The sequence below is a fragment of the Spea bombifrons genome, chromosome 5 (assembly GCF_027358695.1).
Source record: "Spea bombifrons isolate aSpeBom1 chromosome 5, aSpeBom1.2.pri, whole genome shotgun sequence".
NCBI classification, from domain to species: Eukaryota; Metazoa; Chordata; class Amphibia; order Anura; family Pelobatidae; genus Spea; species Spea bombifrons.
The window spans coordinates 91,638,926-91,656,580 of record NC_071091.1 but is presented as its reverse complement, the minus strand read 5'-3'; the positions used below and the strand labels follow the sequence as shown (position 1 = coordinate 91,656,580).

The 17,655-nt window shown below is 41.7% G+C and overlaps 4 protein-coding genes across 4 annotated transcripts in view; 2 read left to right on the top strand and 2 right to left on the bottom strand.

Annotated features, from left to right (window-relative positions):
* Positions 1-10,674, top strand: part of ZFAND1 (zinc finger AN1-type containing 1) — a 99,424-nt gene extending 88,750 nt beyond the window's left edge. The window contains exon 9 of the mRNA XM_053467987.1: positions 10,660-10,674. The gene's annotated coding sequence lies outside the window, so the exon portion shown is untranslated. The remainder of the gene's footprint in view (positions 1-10,659) is intronic.
* The window catches only part of LOC128497813 (myelin P2 protein-like), a 118,578-nt gene that overhangs the window by 20,008 nt on the left and 80,915 nt on the right, over positions 1-17,655 (bottom strand). The gene's annotated exons all lie outside the window — the stretch shown is intronic.
* On the bottom strand, positions 813-7,251 carry MRPL53 (mitochondrial ribosomal protein L53). The gene is made up of 3 exons (XM_053467992.1): positions 7,145-7,251; positions 4,472-4,584; positions 813-1,350 (listed from the first exon to the last, which is right to left on the bottom strand). Exons 1-3 carry the CDS (start codon positions 7,237-7,239, stop codon positions 1,232-1,234), a joined length of 327 nt encoding a protein of 108 aa, XP_053323967.1. The 5' UTR covers positions 7,240-7,251; the 3' UTR covers positions 813-1,231.
* Positions 11,298-17,655, top strand: part of PAG1 (phosphoprotein membrane anchor with glycosphingolipid microdomains 1) — a 57,698-nt gene continuing 51,340 nt past the window's right edge. The window contains exon 1 of the mRNA XM_053467982.1: positions 11,298-11,496. The gene's annotated coding sequence lies outside the window, so the exon portion shown is untranslated. The remainder of the gene's footprint in view (positions 11,497-17,655) is intronic.

Below are 17,655 nucleotides of genomic sequence, written 5' to 3'. Positions count from 1 at the left end.
CCTGGGGCCAGTGAATATTAACCCTGTATTTATTTATAAAAGTATTGTGTCAGTGTGCTGTGAACGAGTCTCTGAATCTATGAGGGCACTATGGGATATTTGAGGGGTATAAGGCATATCTGGGGTATAAGGCATATAGGGTATATAAGGCATATCTGGGAGTATAAGGCATATAGGGTATATAAGGCATATCTGGGAGTATAAGGCATATAGGGTATATAAGGCATATGCTGGGAGGGCGGAGTGACATATCAGGGGGTATGTGGCATATCTGGGAGGCAGTGTGGGAAGCCTGGGCTCAAATGTGCATAACTGGGGGGGGAATAAAAACAAGAAATGCATTTTTATCAAAGTTTTTTTATTCTGCTGTTTGTTTTTAACACCCTGTTTATTAAAATATTTTAACCCCTTCCGTAGCGGCGTTCTTGTACTGTGCCTTCCTTTGAAGACTGCAGTTTTATTTAAATATTTTAATTCCGTGCTCTTGATTCGCTTCAAAGTGATCACATGCACGGAATTGAGGGGGAGGGGCTGCTACGGATGCAACTGCTTGGTGATCGTTTGGCTTTTTACGCGCATATTACAGCTGAGTGGTCCCGTTACATTTTCGCAGTGTATGCCTTGCAAACGCATGAGGGGGATTCTGTAGAATGTGGGAAACTGAATCAATGTATGCAAGGATTAGAGTGAAATTCCAGATTACAATGTATATGTTACATAAATATTTGTTCACTATTTAAATGAGAGGACAAAAAAAAACAGCTAAAGATAGCGTTAATTGAGAAAATACGTCTATGCCTACGCATCCGGAGTCACATACAGACATTGCTATACGTATTTACTTGTAGAACAGGTTTAGAATCATAACAGGCCCTTACATGTACCGATTCTGCATCTGTAATGAACGGCATCGCACAAGTACCCCGGTAACCACACAAACCTATTCTTTTTGCGAAAGACGCACTTTAACAATCTGAATATTCTGTATGAACAAAGGCGGAAAACACAGACAATGAGGTTGTTTCATTTATAATAATGGGAAAAAAACCCAGCAAGAACATTTTCCCATGAAGACGTTTTTTTCTAGACATGACAAGCTATACAAAGTTGTGGTTTGAAGATATGACGGAGCGCGGTGATCTTCTATTCTCGCTCCTGGTGTTTCTGGGACAGAGGGTACAGTTCAAGTGTATTGAAAACGAGGACATTTCTAAAATCCTTCTAATTCGCCTTATTTTTTCGCACCATCTTTTGCCTGCCGATCTTTAGACGCACATTTAGAGGTCAGAGCAGAGAGCATTTCCTTCGTGGTCACGTTGGCCGTTTTCATGAGCAGCCGTTCGCCATCAACTGGGAAAAATAGAAATAAAACATGGATAAGTTGGCTGAGCAGCGCACAACCGGTACAAAAAGAGACAATGGAGTAAAAAATATTGTTCTCAAATGTTTGCCTTTTTTCTATTACTTCTATTGAGCTTTATGTTTGTATTTTATTCTAAAATACATGAATAGAGCTAGTTTTTTTATGATGCATTGTATAGAATTTATTTCATGGAAAACACGCAAAACATGCTCACTTTACAGTTCAGCACTTCACAGACAGGGTGTATTTCTGATTATTGTGTTCAGAAGCCTAGAATATTTTCTAAAAGTTCAACCAATGCAATATGGAAGTGACATTTGGGGCTATTTCAGTGAATAACGGTAGCATTTGGATAGCCGTCACTGGGTATCCATGTCAAGGCGACGCATTAGCGTGATTTATTTTACACTTCAATCAACAGTGAAGCAATCACCCCAGAGCAACACTGCTCTGTGTCCCAAATTGAAGATCTCCTTGTTTCTTCTACTAAATTCAACAAGTTAAAAGGTAAAGGAAAAGTTGATCCCTCGCACTTAATGCAGGGGCATGTATGTTAAGACGTGTTCATGGAAGCTGGGACCGTGTAGTGGGTCTCTCACTTATATATTATGATATTAGGGTGTGGTAAATCAGGACATGGGAACTGAGCATAGCCAGAACAGATGAGTGATTGTGCCAAGGGATGAGATTAGGGAAAGACTGATTCTAAACAATATCATGTATATTTCACAAGATTTTTAACTCTACGCTTCTGGAACTGCACTATAAGGCTGATGATTGAAGAAAAGAAGCTATAATAGCACCAGGCTCCCAGCTAAAGGATCAAGACTCATCAACTGTGCCAAACAACATGAAATAAGAGAGTTCTGCCATCGAGCACTCAGGGAGGAAGGAAGAGACTAACTGCCAAGAACATGTGGAAGAGTCGGCCAAGATTAAAACAAAAGAGGACCCCCAGAGACAAACATCTGTTACTTTGGAAAGGTTTTTGCAAATGTTTTGCCCTCCTTACAAGATCCTTACAAGGATTTTTGCAGTGTACGTGACAGAAATCTGTGGGACAAACTGCTGTAGTTATTGAAACAACTACTAGTGCCAAAAAAAAGAGTAAAAAGAAAAAAAATTACTTCTGAAAAATGGTAAAAGGAAGGGGAGCTACCTCAATGAAAAATGTCCAGCCAGAACTTGCCAATTTTATCTTAAAGTGCACTTAAGAACTTCAACAGCGTGCAAAGCAGACCCAGCGGGCACCAGCCACTTAGGAAGCAAAAGAATAAGTAAGCAAGAGCTTAAATACAGGATTGGGCGACAAAAGCAACGAGCTATAATGTTGCCAAATATTACATTAATAAAACATGTGATATTGTTGAAGGTTAATATTTAATACATCAGAAATTGGTCTTGTTACAGTAAAGACGGACTACTTCCCCCAACATCACTGTAAGCGACCTGGTCAGTAGAAGCAAACAGGCGATAATACTCATAAGCATACGCTTGTGAAATAAACTCATAGTCCGCACTCGGGTCTCTAGAAGTTTATGGAATCATAAATCACTATTTATGCTCGAAATATAACTCGATGGTTCATTGGCCCCTTAACTGGGTTTCCATGATTAGTCCTCCCTTCCTTCTATAGTGAAAAGATTCTGGAAACATTACAAAGAGGAATAAGCTTAAGAGAAAATGCATAACACTTATACAAGTTGCTACTCAACACACAAACTCTCTCAGGAACACAATTATTTTACCCATAAAGTTATCTCCCCTATTGATTGAGGATTTGCAAGCAAAGTGGTCTCCAGACTGGATTTTATATAAAAGTACGAGTAGATTGGACATTTTTCCACTACAGAGAAAGTTGTACTGGTTGTATTAGGACTGTCTGGGTTTTTGCTACCTTTAAAACAAATGATCAATATTTTCCTTTATTCCAAACAAATCCTAAGAGTTGCAATATTTTTATTTCTGATACACCTAGAAGTCTATTTAAGAAATAGTATATTGTATTTTGCCATTAAGCTCATTTGGCTCTTAAGAGCTAGGGGCACCCATCTAAACCTCCTCTTCTCCTATGCCATTTACACCGATAACGAAACACATTACACTGCTCATTAGAGAGTGAGAGGAGATCATTACTAAACTCCTTCCACCAACTTTATGTAAAAATAGAACACTTCCCGTCTCAGCTTTTTCCTGAGGAATCAAAATATATTTTAAAAATGTAATGTATCTTAAAAACATGGGTACATTTTATTACATACTAAACCACAAGAGATGGACATGCTTAAAATGTTTTGAGAATAGGTGAACCGTTTCAAAATTGTTGGTTTACGGGCAATATTTCACACTAAATAATGTATAGGATTATTTGATTTGACAGTCTTTGGAAAATGTGCACCAATAGATTTTACATAAAGTTATATGAGCTCGAATGTGAGCTCTGTTGCCCACTAATGTGCGTTCAGGTTTTTCCTGTCTCGTCATTCTTGTTCTGCGGTGACCTCTTGTGGGCTTTTGCGGCATTACAGTTGCTTAGAACGGCGCACATGCAGGGAACCACAATCGCCACTGCAACAATGTATCTTTTGGAATATTGTATGGAAATAATTTATAGCTGCTCTATGCATAGCAGTTTTTATACTGATATAGTGCATGTTCATATAGTTTTCCCATAAGAAAGTGTTAAAATGACATTGTGCTCGTAACAGCAAAAAGCTCCACAGTAAACAATTTAGTATGTTATACAGCGACAAGCATGCTATGGAAGTTGGCAGTGACATGGCATGTAGTTTCTATAATATATGACCAACTCAAGGGGTGGTCATGCCCATTTTTGTTGCCAAAAAATAGAGCATTTGGAGAGGACTTCCTTATTTCACAGGCACAGGTCATGCAACGCTATGCAAGCCCCTATAGAATGCTGTGAATCACGAGGGCCAGAGTACGTCAATGTTTTAGAAGTTATATTTTTACATACACCAATTGTTACAAGTATCTTGTATGTATTATCTGGACACGTGTTTCTTCTTTTCCTTCTTTGCCGAATTTGGTGGGGTATACAAAAACCACACACAGATCTGTTTTGATGGACGTTATAAAGTAACTTACCGAAGGAAACGTCTACTTGGGGCTCAGACTTATCATGCCTCACGTCTACACTTATCTGACAGTTGGCATTCGTGGAACGTACTTTTTTCGAATTAATTGCTTCCAAAAATTCTCTGCAAGGAAAATAGGAAAGCATTAGTTCTCAACTCGAAACAAACATGAAAAATAAGATACCGTTAACAGTAAATGCATAAGCAGGCATACAAAATCCTAGACACTTTAAAGTTAGCATTAATCACAACGGGATACATTTTAGAAGAGGCTTCTGATTTTTTTTTTTATGCATTTATATCAATGGGAACGCTTTCCTGCCACTGACCGGTCGCTTCAAGCAAGCACTCGTCGGTTTTGTTCTGTGTTTTGGAAGAATTTACTATTTTTACTACTAGAATTATAAATAAAGGGTTGATTAAACCAGGGCTCGACAAATCCCAGGCGCCAGGTCGCCATGGCGACTCAGAATTTTGTCTTGGCGCCTAGGAGTTTGTCAGCCTCTTACATCCACAAAAAAATGCCCCCGTGTCACCACGCGGGGGCGCTGCTGCTGCTGTCTGCCCAGGAGTCTGGGCAGACAGCACAGCCACTCAGAGCCCGCCCCCGAGCCTGTGATCACTCCCACGGAGTGATCCTGTAGGCTGGAACCGCGATTGCAGGGAAACCTGCAATAGCGTTTTCAGCTGCCACAGGCAGCTTCAGGAAAGGGGGTTCAGTGTTGATTGGGTCCCCACACAAGTGTGGGGACCGGACCCAACACCCCCCAGCTGCCTGATCGCTCCATGAGAGCGACAGGGCAGCGTTAACCCCTTCAATACCGCGATCGCGGCATTTAAGGGTTAATTCCCGTTTTTCAAGGGGCTCTGCTGCTGGTGGTCTGCCTGGAAGTCCAGGCAGACCAGCAACAGCAAAAACAAGCCCCAACAAGCCCTTTGATGACTCCTGTAGGCATGGAAGCCTACACCAGTCATCAGAGACTCCCCCCTGCAATGGCTGGTCTATAGACCAGCAATTGCTTCCCAGCTGCCAGAGGCAGCTTCAGTGACAGGGGGAGAGGGTTCTTTGGTCTCCACATGAGTGTGGAGACCAGCCCCAACACCCCCCCCTGCTGCCTGATCGCTCCATGAGAGCGACAGTGCAGCGTTAACCCCTTCAATTCCACAATTGTCTATAACACATTCGTGGCATTGCAGGGGTTAACATTTGTCCCCACAAGCTTGTGGGGACTAAATATCAGTCAATGCTGTGCTCCAATGGAACATCAGCATTGAAAGTGTTAAAAAAATATATATATCAAAAAAAATAATTAAAAAAACCCCCCCAAAAAAAGCACTGACCTGAAAGTCCAGGGTGCTTCCAGGTCAAATGCTGTGAGTTTAGTAAGTGGGCTGATGATGATCAGATCACTCCTAACCAACTGTTTAAAAAAAAAAAATCCTGGCTCCTAACTTTTTTTAGCTGGCGCCTAGATTCACAACAAATTTGTCAAGCCCTGAATTAAACAGTTTGTTATATATTATATATACACACATGGTTTCTCTCACTTTTTTTGTTTGTTTGTCTGGGACATTAAACCACTGCTTTAAATATTAGGGAAAAAAAAAAAAAAGAAAAGAAAAAAAACACACAGGTGCCAAACGTCTGGTTAGACATAATTCCAGGCCAGTCAGATGAAGCCGATACTATTATTTGTCATTTTAGTGTAATAAAAGGTCTATTTTATTTCCGAATGTTTTTTATTGTATTTCCCCAAATTTAAGAGCCAAGTTCCACGATCACCTCCTCTTTGATAAACGATTTAAGGGTTAATCGGAGCAGCTAATTATGAGCGTTATATACATAAATACAGATTTCAGTGCACAGTTTTAGATGTGGCCTAATGGACCGTTCCAGTGGTATATATGGCTATAAGAACACATTTAACTTTAGGTCACGTTTTAATTTTAACACGTTTCTGGCTCATCCACAATAATTCCCAACTTACTGCATCTCTATTAAGTAAAATGAAAAAAAAAAAAACAATTGTTCTGAATATTACCAGCCTGCTTTAAAAAGTACCGACCAAATCTGATGGGGGCAGTCAGTATAGACAAGCTGCGGTTTATTCACTATTATCTTATATAGCGCCATCAGATGCCACAGCGCTGTACAAAGGGCAGGCAGGACATAAGATGGCATACAGAAACAACAGGTGATGAGGGACCTGGTCACATGAGCTTACAATCTAGAGGGGGGAGCTGTCAGGAGGGATGTGATTTTGAATGCTTAACTTCAATATACAAGAGCTGGCCAGGCCCAAAAATCATTATAAAATCAATGAGCGTTCTCCAAACTCTCCTCATCTATTAAATTATACATTATGCAAGGCCAGCTTGGCACTGGAAACTCTCCCTTTAGTGAATAAACCCCTCTGCGGTGTCACTCAGGGTAAAGGTATTAGGGGATGTGATTATAAGCACTATATAGGGTGTAGGGCCAGGCTCGGTACCGGGCATGTCTCCGGAGTAACCCCAGTCAGCACATGTCAATCAGCGGAAATCAATAACACAGAGAGTGCAGCCTTCACGTCTACAGTCACCGGGTGACCTTAGTGCTGTGACAGCAGTCATGAATATACGCGCTGCTTGTTGGTAAACCGGATATATTATCACCGCAGCCCTAACGTCAGACCCTCCTCACCGAGCGGACCGGACATTGGACTCGAAAGGACAAAAGCGAACAGCGATACTCTTCACGGACTTCAGCACCAAGCCGGCTGTACTGGGGGCCGCCATGATTCTGCACGCGCCGTGCAGCCTGCAGCCAATCACAGGAGAACCTTACGTTCCAGACGCCTCGCCGCGCACCACTGCATGCCGGGAAATGTAGTTCACCCCAGAATATATATTGTTATAGTATATTTACAAACATAAATGCACTTTATCGTAAACATTCTCTTGTGCTTCGGTGTTACCGCCTTGATCTGAGGGGCTGGATCACTAAATGCTGTTCTAACATCTACTCCCAGTCCTGAAGCTGGGATGCAGTTCATTGTCACCAGCATTATACCAGTAAAACTAGTCAATCCACCTGTAGCTGGTCAATAGTCCCGATCATTTATTCTGCAGGTTATTTATGATTACTGATATTGGAATATATACCCAAGCAGTCAGGTTCTATATGTATGCTGGTTGCTAAAAGGAGACGGCGTTATACATGATCATATAGAAAATACCCTATAGGCCTTTAAAAAATGGACTGGTACGAACTCTATAAAGTACAACATATACGGCCTATTCCTTCATTACCTCACATTATTAGAGGCTACAGTGACACCCAAGTCCTACATTACGTAGAATTTACTTGAAATATCTGATATGGTAGACCTAGAAAATACATTTTTACAATTTTATATACAAGCCTCAAGCACAGCAAAAAAAATGTCATGTTTTGTATTTAAATAACATGATGTCCTGGAACGTTAGCGTTACCAGAAGGCCACGTTAAAAACGGCAACTCTGCGGTATATATTTTCTATAAAGGTCTCCATGTGGTTAAAAGGGGAAACAATCTTGCAAGACCCCCTTCCCTAACTTTAAATTCTCCATTGAGGGCGGCAGGTTTTTGGAGAGTTTTACCCAAATGCCACGTTTCTTGCTCGTGTCGGTTGTTGCTTTTGGTGAAAGAGGGTTGTTGCCGGAATTAAGTATCACTATTAATTATCTTGAGGCCAGTTAGCCCATAAGCCACTCTGGGTGGCAACAAAGCTCTGCATTGTATAGAAAGTTTATCGGTTTCAATGCATAATTCAGTTACCTCCAAACATGGGTTTGCAATAAGGCCTTTTTGTTAAAGGTATCTTAAAAAAGTAGGAACATCGTGCAATATTTGTGGGATGTCCTGTGGGAAACAAATATCACTTTTAGTCCAGCTTTAGCTGTCAACAGATCTTAATTTCAAGACTGACAACTGAACCTATGTCCTTGCCGGATTCTGCCCATGCAGAGATAGGGCCAACCATGCTATGACGCCACAACTATGTCCTAGACCTATTGTCTCAGCTTTATACTGTCTCTTCCGGCACTTATCCCTAAGATTCCTGATACAAAGCGTTGAGAAGATAAGTCCATCATGAAGGCACTTCCATTATGTTCTCCTGTACCTTCTCAAGTGAGTGAAAAACCTGTGCACTAAAAACCATGTTAGCCCAGCTGTGGAACATTAAAAAAGACCCTAAATCACATTAAACATATTACATAAAAACACTTACACTCCCGTTAACTTTGGACCCACAACCTTCTACAGCAACCATACTAATTAAATCTGACCTCAGCGTATCGATCACCATTTTTTCTACTTTCTTTCATGTGATTCTCTCCTTTCAAGTTTGTAGTGCAGCAAATCCTTGTCTTAATATTGTTCAGCACCTTTTTCTAGCAAAAAAATAAATAAATCACATCAGATCAAAGTGGTAACTTAAGCTCATCTTAAGAAGTCAGATGAAGACGGTTCGGAATATCGCAACTGCAACAGAATAAATTACATTTTAAATCCATTAATCCTGTTCCATAATATCATGCCAGTGGAAAAGGATGTGTTCTGTGTCACTGAGAACAGTTTCTTGTGTAAGATATTTTATTATTATTATTATATTATTTAATTATTGTTTCATTTTTAATTAATACAAAATATAACATCTTATTAGAGATTAAACAAGAAAAACTATTACAAAGCGATTATTGTATGCGTCCTGCCCTTTGTATCCCAAGGTAGGGCAATAAATACTAATAGTAGTGTAATGTGTGGCCCTAGTTCATTCAGAGTTATGAAGGTTGTGATTTATAAAGCACCGTTAAGCTTTGTGATGCTGACCAATATATAAAGACAATGCAATAACTTTGAATCTGGTATTTATCAAATTTGGCAGTTAATTTATATTTTAATTGTTACAAACGATATAACATGGTAAGGAACTGTACCATGTTCTATTAATTTAATTGCCCCTTGAAGTACCAGACTTGAGAAGGAAAGCAGAACTATCTGGCTTTACTATACAATATGAAGGGCCAACGCTGGCACGTTTCTCTTCCAAGAAGGGTTTATCTGGCCCTTTATAATGTATAGAGTCAGAGCCGGCCCTACAATGGAGCCGAGTGGGGCAATTGCCCCAGGCAGCACTTTGCCGCCCCAAGCGTTTTTTGTTTTTTTTTAAGCGGAGGAGAGAGAGAGGGCACCGAGTGGTTTTCGCGTACCCGCTCGGCGGCCCTTTCTCTCCTCTGCGAGCCCTCTAGCTCGGTCTCGGTGCCGGCTTGTAATGCTGAGCGCCGGAAGTGAAGTCAGTTTCCGTCGCTCAGCATTACAAGCCGGCACCGTAGCAGAGCAGGGAGACTCGCCGCAGTACTGTTTAAAGTAAAGGTAAGTACAAAGGGGGGATAGGGTAGATAATGGCGTCGGCGAAGTTTAAAATGCCGCCCCCTGGCGTCGGCGGGGGGGGCGGCATTTTAAACTTCGTCCCAGGCGACATTATGTCTTGGGCCGGCCCTGTATAGAGTGATGAGACAAATCTTACTGATATAATGTCAAGCAAGCTCATCCCGCAGAAGAAGCCCACTAGGATTATCACTTCATAATATACCGTATAATGATGTCAAAGAGCTGAAATGCAACTCTGACAATACTACATTTAGTGAATATACCCCAAATACAACAAGCTGTGGCCCAAATCTTCAAATAATTGAAGCCTAGAAGGCAGCTAAACCCCTATAGGCGGGTATAAGGAATATCAGTGAGGCAGAGTGGCATATAGGGGGTATAAGGGATTTGTGGGGGCAGAGTGGCAAGCCTGCGGGCAGATGTGCAAAACTGGGGGCAGGTTGTCATATTTTATTAAATATGAAAAAATAGTTTTCATGAATTAATATTTACTAGTAAAACTTTTTTCCTATAGAGTAGTCTTATATTCAGGCTTTTTCTTTTTTTCCTAAATTAATATTCAGATTTTGGGGGGTCGTCTTATAATCAGGGTCGTTTTATAATGGTCCAGGTTGCGATAATCTCTTTTCAGAGGTGCAAATATTGTAGTGACACTGAATGTCCACTAGAGGTCTCATCAAACCCAATGAACATCAAATCCATGTAAAAATTACAATTACCGGCATTCTTTACAATTATGTTGCACTATGTAATACACTGTAGGGTGGATTTAAAACAATTAGACTAAAATAAATGTTATTTGTTACTCTAATTTGGATTTAGATTATTTTAGGAGTTACAAGGTATTCCGTAAAACTCACTGCATAGTTTACATCGGCCACATCTGTGATAAACATTAGGATTACAGGCACATTTTAAGAAGATCTAGGGAATAATTTACTATCGTTGTACATTAATTAATGTCTACAAGCTGACAACAGTTGGAAAAGGTTGTCAAATCCGGCATTTTATTATTATTATTATTATTACTATTATTATTTCTATAGTGGCAATAATTTCTGCAGCAGTTTATACAGTACATTTATTCAAGGGAATGATAAAACTAGAACACGCAGACTGAGACTAAGCCATACATTAGGTAAATATTATATAAATATGAATTAATTTGCTTTAGTGAAGAGATCCCATTGTATTCCTTGCAGAGATGAGCACACGGCTTTTTTCAGGAATGAACTGTTTACGATCACCCAAACACACAAGATATCGCGTGTTAAGGCTAAACAGCATTTAGTAGACATGGGCCGATGTATTGATTTGGCTCCGCCCCTTGTGTGAATATTCATGAGTAGGGAGCTGGCCCTGCCCCTCTCTGCCTGCCAAATGTATGATGGGAGGGGTAGGTGAGGGTTTGCATGCTGCAGCTTTGCAGGCAGTGGGAAGGGGGGCTTTCCGTGGCATGGGGCAGGTGGTCTGCACTTGCTGGCTGGGCGGGAATGAGCTGTGATAGGACGTGTCTCCGGTGGTCGGCGGGAGATCTGTGTACAGACCGGGCGCCAGTCATATCGTGCTCTTCGTGGGCTGCTGTCCGGATGATGTGACCCCTCAGGACCTGGAGGCGGGTGAGAGGCTTTCTATCCATCAGCTGGATTGGGAGTGATAGGGGTGGGGGTCGGACTGCAGGAGCCCCGCTCTCTAGGAAAGCTCAAGCAGGAACAATCTAGTGATCGCATAGCAGAATAATGCCTGCGGTCTGCCTGCCACTTCGCGTATATATATAATCTATATATAAATGTTATATGTATGGTGCTTCCTTATCCAATAAGATTTGCCTTTGGTTCTATAGATTACCCCGTATGGATGTGTTGGTGAGGTTTGCTCGGTGCTGTATGTTGAGTCCATACAAGTATCTCTATAATGGACTCTCCATTCCTAGCAGCTGAATCCTATGTGTTTGTATCAGCAGGAAACTCTTAGATCTTCCTGATGGAACCTGAGCTCAAGCAGTGAGAGAAGATGGCCTGAGCCCCTCTGGGGGTTTGTGATTAGATCAGAGTGCTGTCCATCTATATGTCATCATAGGAGAGAGCAGAGAGGGGCTGCTGCTGCTGCTTAGTGAAGGTCAGGGGCTGGGGCAGAAGTGTCAACTAAACAAAAGCAGCTTTTGGCACTAAGGGTGTGGATGGGGGGTGTTGATTGGGGGTCTCCTGATTGCCTAAGGGAGGGTGTTGTTTGGGGGTCTCCTGATTGCCTAAGGCTGGGTGTGGATTGGGGGTCTCCTGACTGCATATGCAGCGCTGAGTGAATGTAGTATTACACGTCCTTATGGTGATTGTGTGATGGTCTGTTTTCTTTTTTGTATTTTGATTCCCAAAGCATTGCCTGTGACTGGATGCCAAGCAGTGGTAACTAGGATAGGGCGGCAATAGGAGGGGCAGATGCCCGTGGTGCAACAGAGATCCAGGGTACATTATGAAAGGCATAGGGTGCGGAGATTCTTACTCTTGGGGATTGGGAAAAGGTCAGGTGATCAGGGATTAACGCAACATACAATATTTGGCAAGTACTGGGCTTACTGGTGATTTACAGTGTTCTGTTTTCCCCTCGTGCTTTGACTATTGGTTTTAGTACTGGGACTTAAATGGTTAAAATGACCAACTACTTTCTGAATAAAAGAGGACCTTGGGTGCAAAGTAACCCCCCCCCCCATAGAATATGACTGCAGATAACACCCATTTGTCTCATCTAGTCTGCCCTGGTGTGTCTCTGTACAATAATTAATTTGACTTCGTTGTTGTGAACATTTTGCAGTTTCGTAATTAAAATGTTCCACAGTTGTGACTATTACACAATCCCATGGGGGGGGGGGTGTTTACTATGACTGCAGTGTGCAGGGCTGGAGCCAGTGTAGCTGTAGAGAGGACTTTGGGGAACTGGGTTTGGGTCCCATCCTTCACGTAAGTCTTACCCGATTGCAAATAACCTCCAGGGTCAGATCTCACACGTATGCCTAATTATCGTTATAAGCAGTGTTATCGATGAAGAATGATGTTAAAATGATAAAATTTGGTCTGTTGCTCGTGGAAACATTCAAATGGGTAACAAGCGTTATATGGATTGACATCGGACTGAATTCTTTGAATTATGTAATTTTGATGCCTGTTAGACTGATCTTGATTAATTAACTTTTATTGTTTAATATAGGATGAGCCAAAGGTATAGTTGGACAGTGTAGCTTTAGGCGCAGGTTCACGGTCTGGTAAACTGACAAGGAATCAATAACCACGGATCACATAGTAAGCCTGAGAATGGCTGGCATGGGGGGGGGCAATTGCCCCTTTGGCTGGCCACTACCTGAAGCTCTTCCAAGTGGCTAGTAGAAGCCCTACATAGAGCCACCAGGATGTCTAGAGTAAGAAGTACTCCAAGTGGCATCTGCATGATGACTGTATTCTTTTTGTAACATATTCAAAGGGTTTTCTGTGTATTCTGTGAATGTGTTTCGTCCAGGACTGGATAACAGTTATAATGCCAGATGTGTTTTACTGGGCCGGGTCGCGTTACATGCGATCAGTCTGATCTCCTGTGTAGCTGCAGAGAGATGTCCCTGCCGCTGCAACAGAATCCAGTATACCTGTATGTCCTAAGTGGGCTGAAACTGTTGGAGTCCAATTATTGTCATGACAACATGAAACGTCCTAAAGGCATGAATGGGTTAACGTTCTTGGAGATCACTGCCATGAGGTTCCAAATCTTTTTTTTTTGGGGGGGGGGGTGTTAAAATAGTAAAAGGAACATAGCTGATATCATAGTACAGTACATGGTCTCTGAGCTGATTTAATCAGTTTTCACAATAACAGTTAATTGCGGCTCGCTCTGCTCCGGCTGTAAATGTGGGATGTTTTGGGATGTGTTCTGGCTGAGAGCAATATCGTGAAAAATTAAAACACATTACCCTGCTCCGAGGCTGCCGTGTAGGTTAGTGCACAAAGTGAGTTGCTGTTTTAAGATAATTGTTTGTTACTAAAATGTGTAACAAATGGCATACCTTGGAATTATAAAGTATGTTTAATTTTTATCAGTTGAGAAGCCTAAATTGTAGTAGGAAAAAAACAATACTTAATGGTGTGTTCTTGAACAAAAATGTAGCAAAACAGGTAGTTTGCACTGACAAGCTGTTTGGGGGTTAAGATGGCAGTGGTATGCTGTTTGGGGGCACAGTGGTTTGTAGTTACCCCCTGCTCTCACGCTCTCAGACTCTCACTCACACTCTTTCAATGTCTCTCTACCTTCTCAAACGACGTTTCTATGTTCTGATTTATGTAAGCAGGGTGTGGAGTTAATCAATTATCAGCACGGTCTGAGGACCTCTGGGGATTTTTACATTTGTCATTTGTTTCCAGTAGGGTCCGTAGAGAATGCCCATATGTGTGTTATCGAAGTGTAACCTGCACCCTCAATCATCAGGGGAGCCTCCTGGGTGTTTTTTAACAGCCTGCTCGCTGGTGAACTGGAGGGGAAATGTCCCAGTCGTGCAAACCTTGGGTGTGAAGGGGTTAATAACGCAATAACCGTAGGCAAGAGGGCAGTTCTCATCAATACAGCATCACAGAATAGCTGTTGGTATAATGAATTGGATAAATTCGCTAATGGAGGTACTGATGCACCGGTACAATCGTGGTTTGTTACAGATATGCTTTGCATATAGAGTGGTTGTTCTGAAATCTGAATCCATATTCCTCATTCCTGTCTATAATGACTTCTCATATTCCTCTCTGGTAATTGCACGACTATTGATGAGTGTCAATGGGAAAGACTTGATAACGTTACAGATTGGAATCCATATGTTTACTAGGGATGTTCTTCTTGTTGGAATGGCTGGCTGTACTAGCTTGGCAATGCTTCGGCGTCCAAACCATTTATTTACAGATATTGTCGTTACTAACCTATTTCTGTCCAGTTCTTTTAATGTGCTTCTGAATTTTGTGTGTATATATTTCATTATTCTTATATAATTAGTGTATATATTGCTATTAGAGGCAGTTTTATAGGCCCATACCCATTTTTTCCTCGGCTGTAATTATGTGTAATTAAACGTGTTCTCTTTTAGATTTGTTGGAAGGGGTGCTGATTGTGCACCTAGCGGTGTTTGGCTTGTTATCTTGTATCCTAGGACTGAATATGTAAACCGAACATTGGCAAGCTGTGTGATAAGTGTTTGTTTGTATTTTGACCTAGGCCACCTATGCTTAGGGTGATGGATCTAGAGGGTGGCATCCTCTATTTCACCTAACTGAGTGGGAGCTCTGGGATATGGAGTGAGGGCCAGAACAGCCCCCAGCCTAAGTACACCACCGTGTGGGTTTATAATATTACTCCGAGAATCACTCATTAAATACTATTTATGGTCCAACATATCCCTCTTATCCCAGCGCGTTGACTGCGTCCTCAAATTCAGCATCTGCAACCAACTAGGGTTAAACCAGCTTCTTGCAAAGCTCAGCTTTTAAGTCATTGAAATGCGGTAGTGAGAGCTTCCTGGGGTAACTTTGAGAGGTATTATAGACTCCCCCCCCCCACACCTCGGGGTTTGCTATCCCTTCTATTGATGAACACCGTTATTTCGGATGACCGCACGATAACGCGTTGTATCCTCTGTGTGTACGCAGTCTCCCCTGTAAATGCGTTACTGTTACTTGTTTGTGAAAGTGAGATAAATATTCGCTAAAAAAAGAGGAATAAATAGGAGTAATGCGCCGTATATAAACGGTCTTCCTCCGTCCATCTCTTGTATCTGAGATGCTCTTGATCCTAATAAAACCACCGACGCTTATCAGTCTGTTTTTAAGACGTGACCTGCGCGCCCGTGTTAGGCAGCCATCGGGCCACAAAGACATCTGCTAGGCCGGTCCACCGGGCACCCCCCCCGATAAGTGGCACCCGGGGTGCAGTTACTAAATATATAATGTTATTTTTATGTCTGAGCTCCTCTCCTCATTCGTTCTAGCGGTGTCCAAAGTGACATCTACCGGAAGGGCATGCGGGGTCAGGCATTCTAGCAGTCTAGGTGCACTGGTGCCTGCACTGGAGACGCTGGCTTTTGCTGGTACAGTAGAGCCCAGACTGTATTCAGGGTTTTTTGTCTGTAGGTACTTTCTGTGTATGTAGTAGTATGACCATGGGGTCGATAAGTGGTACGTAAATTGTACCTAATGCCATAAAAGTCATTATTTCTAATTGAACTGTGTAAATGAAATACATTATTCATTTAAGAACATTTATCGTTGCATAAATAGCTATAAATAGGTCATAAAGTCCCATTAAATAGTCCCAGTAAAGCCATGCCCCAAGCCTCAGCTCTGGTCACACCACTGCTATCCATGACAGGCTTGGCGGACTATGAAGAAATATGTTGACCGGTCGGTTAAATCCACCTCTGTGAGGTCATTTTTGGAGCTCACGATAATAAGCTATTTTTGTTACAGTGAAAGGACACTTTTTTTTCCTTTGTTATTTCCCCCCCCATTAGTCTGGTTGTAGGGCAGCCAGTTTAATCCACCCCGTGGATGGGATTATTATTTTTTTCTTCATATAATAAAGAATGGGAATTACATTAATCCATGAAGGTGTAGCCCTAGGCTGATTGTATTTCAAAGAATAAATAGAGCGTCTGATGAATGCCGAGTCGATGGGAATTATGCAGCGAGAGAAGTACTGACCGGCGTTTCCAAACATCCTTGCTTATACATGCGTCCTTTTACTCCAAATATACCGACATTCACAGCAAATATCCCTGTTCAGTTTTAGCAATTAAATGTTTTTGTTTTTGTGATCTAGTGGTTTTAAAATTTACCATTTGGATTTTTCGGCGTTATTGACACTATTTTCATTTTCAGGATACAATTGTAAGGATGGGAAATATCTGGAGGCCGCCGTTGTTGTCAGTCATGTGATATTTTGGATGACTTTTCCTGCTCAAACATCACACTGAGCTGATTCTTTATGGCTAATTTAACTCCATTCCTCCATAGATTTTTATCTGCCTGCGTGTCTGACTATGGTTAAGGCTGATCCGTTCTTTAGTTTAATGATAATGAGTCAGGGTGTTTGTCTAGTAGATTGGGCTACAATAACAGAGCAAATGTCCAACACCAGCTTGCAACAGGTTTGTGACCGAACATTGTGCCATCAACTGTGTTTTCAACTTTAATTGTACAACTTTAATTTTTAAAATTGTATGAACCGTCGGTTCATCATATGTTTTAATCACGTAGAATTTTGGGCTCGTAGTTTTACTTGGAATGCTTTAATGTCATGACCCAAACAGGTTGTTAGCACAGCAAAAGTTTCTGAGATTAAAGAATATAATAACTGATTGGAGCAGCACCTGCAGTCTGATTACTTCACATATATTTTACCTGTTGGTGTTGAAGCCCAGCTAGACGCGTTACATGCCGTCTGCTGAAGCATTAGAGACTGATCCCCAGGGGTCCGTCATTATGGTAGATGAGGATGGTTTCTCGGGATGCATGCTGGGACCGGCCGCCGTTTCAGCTGTCAAATGGATTGGTGACCCGTGCATGCGGTATTAGAAACGACAGCTCTTGGGCCGTAGTCTTACTGCATGCCTTGAGACGGAAGGAAAAGAGCACCGACAGCAATTTATAACAGGCTTTTAATCCATTTTACGCTGTAACGGATAATCGCTTTCTGATTAAACATGTAAGAGTTGTGATTTGCATTTATGGCCCCGATTGGATTTTGATGGGAATGTGTTGATT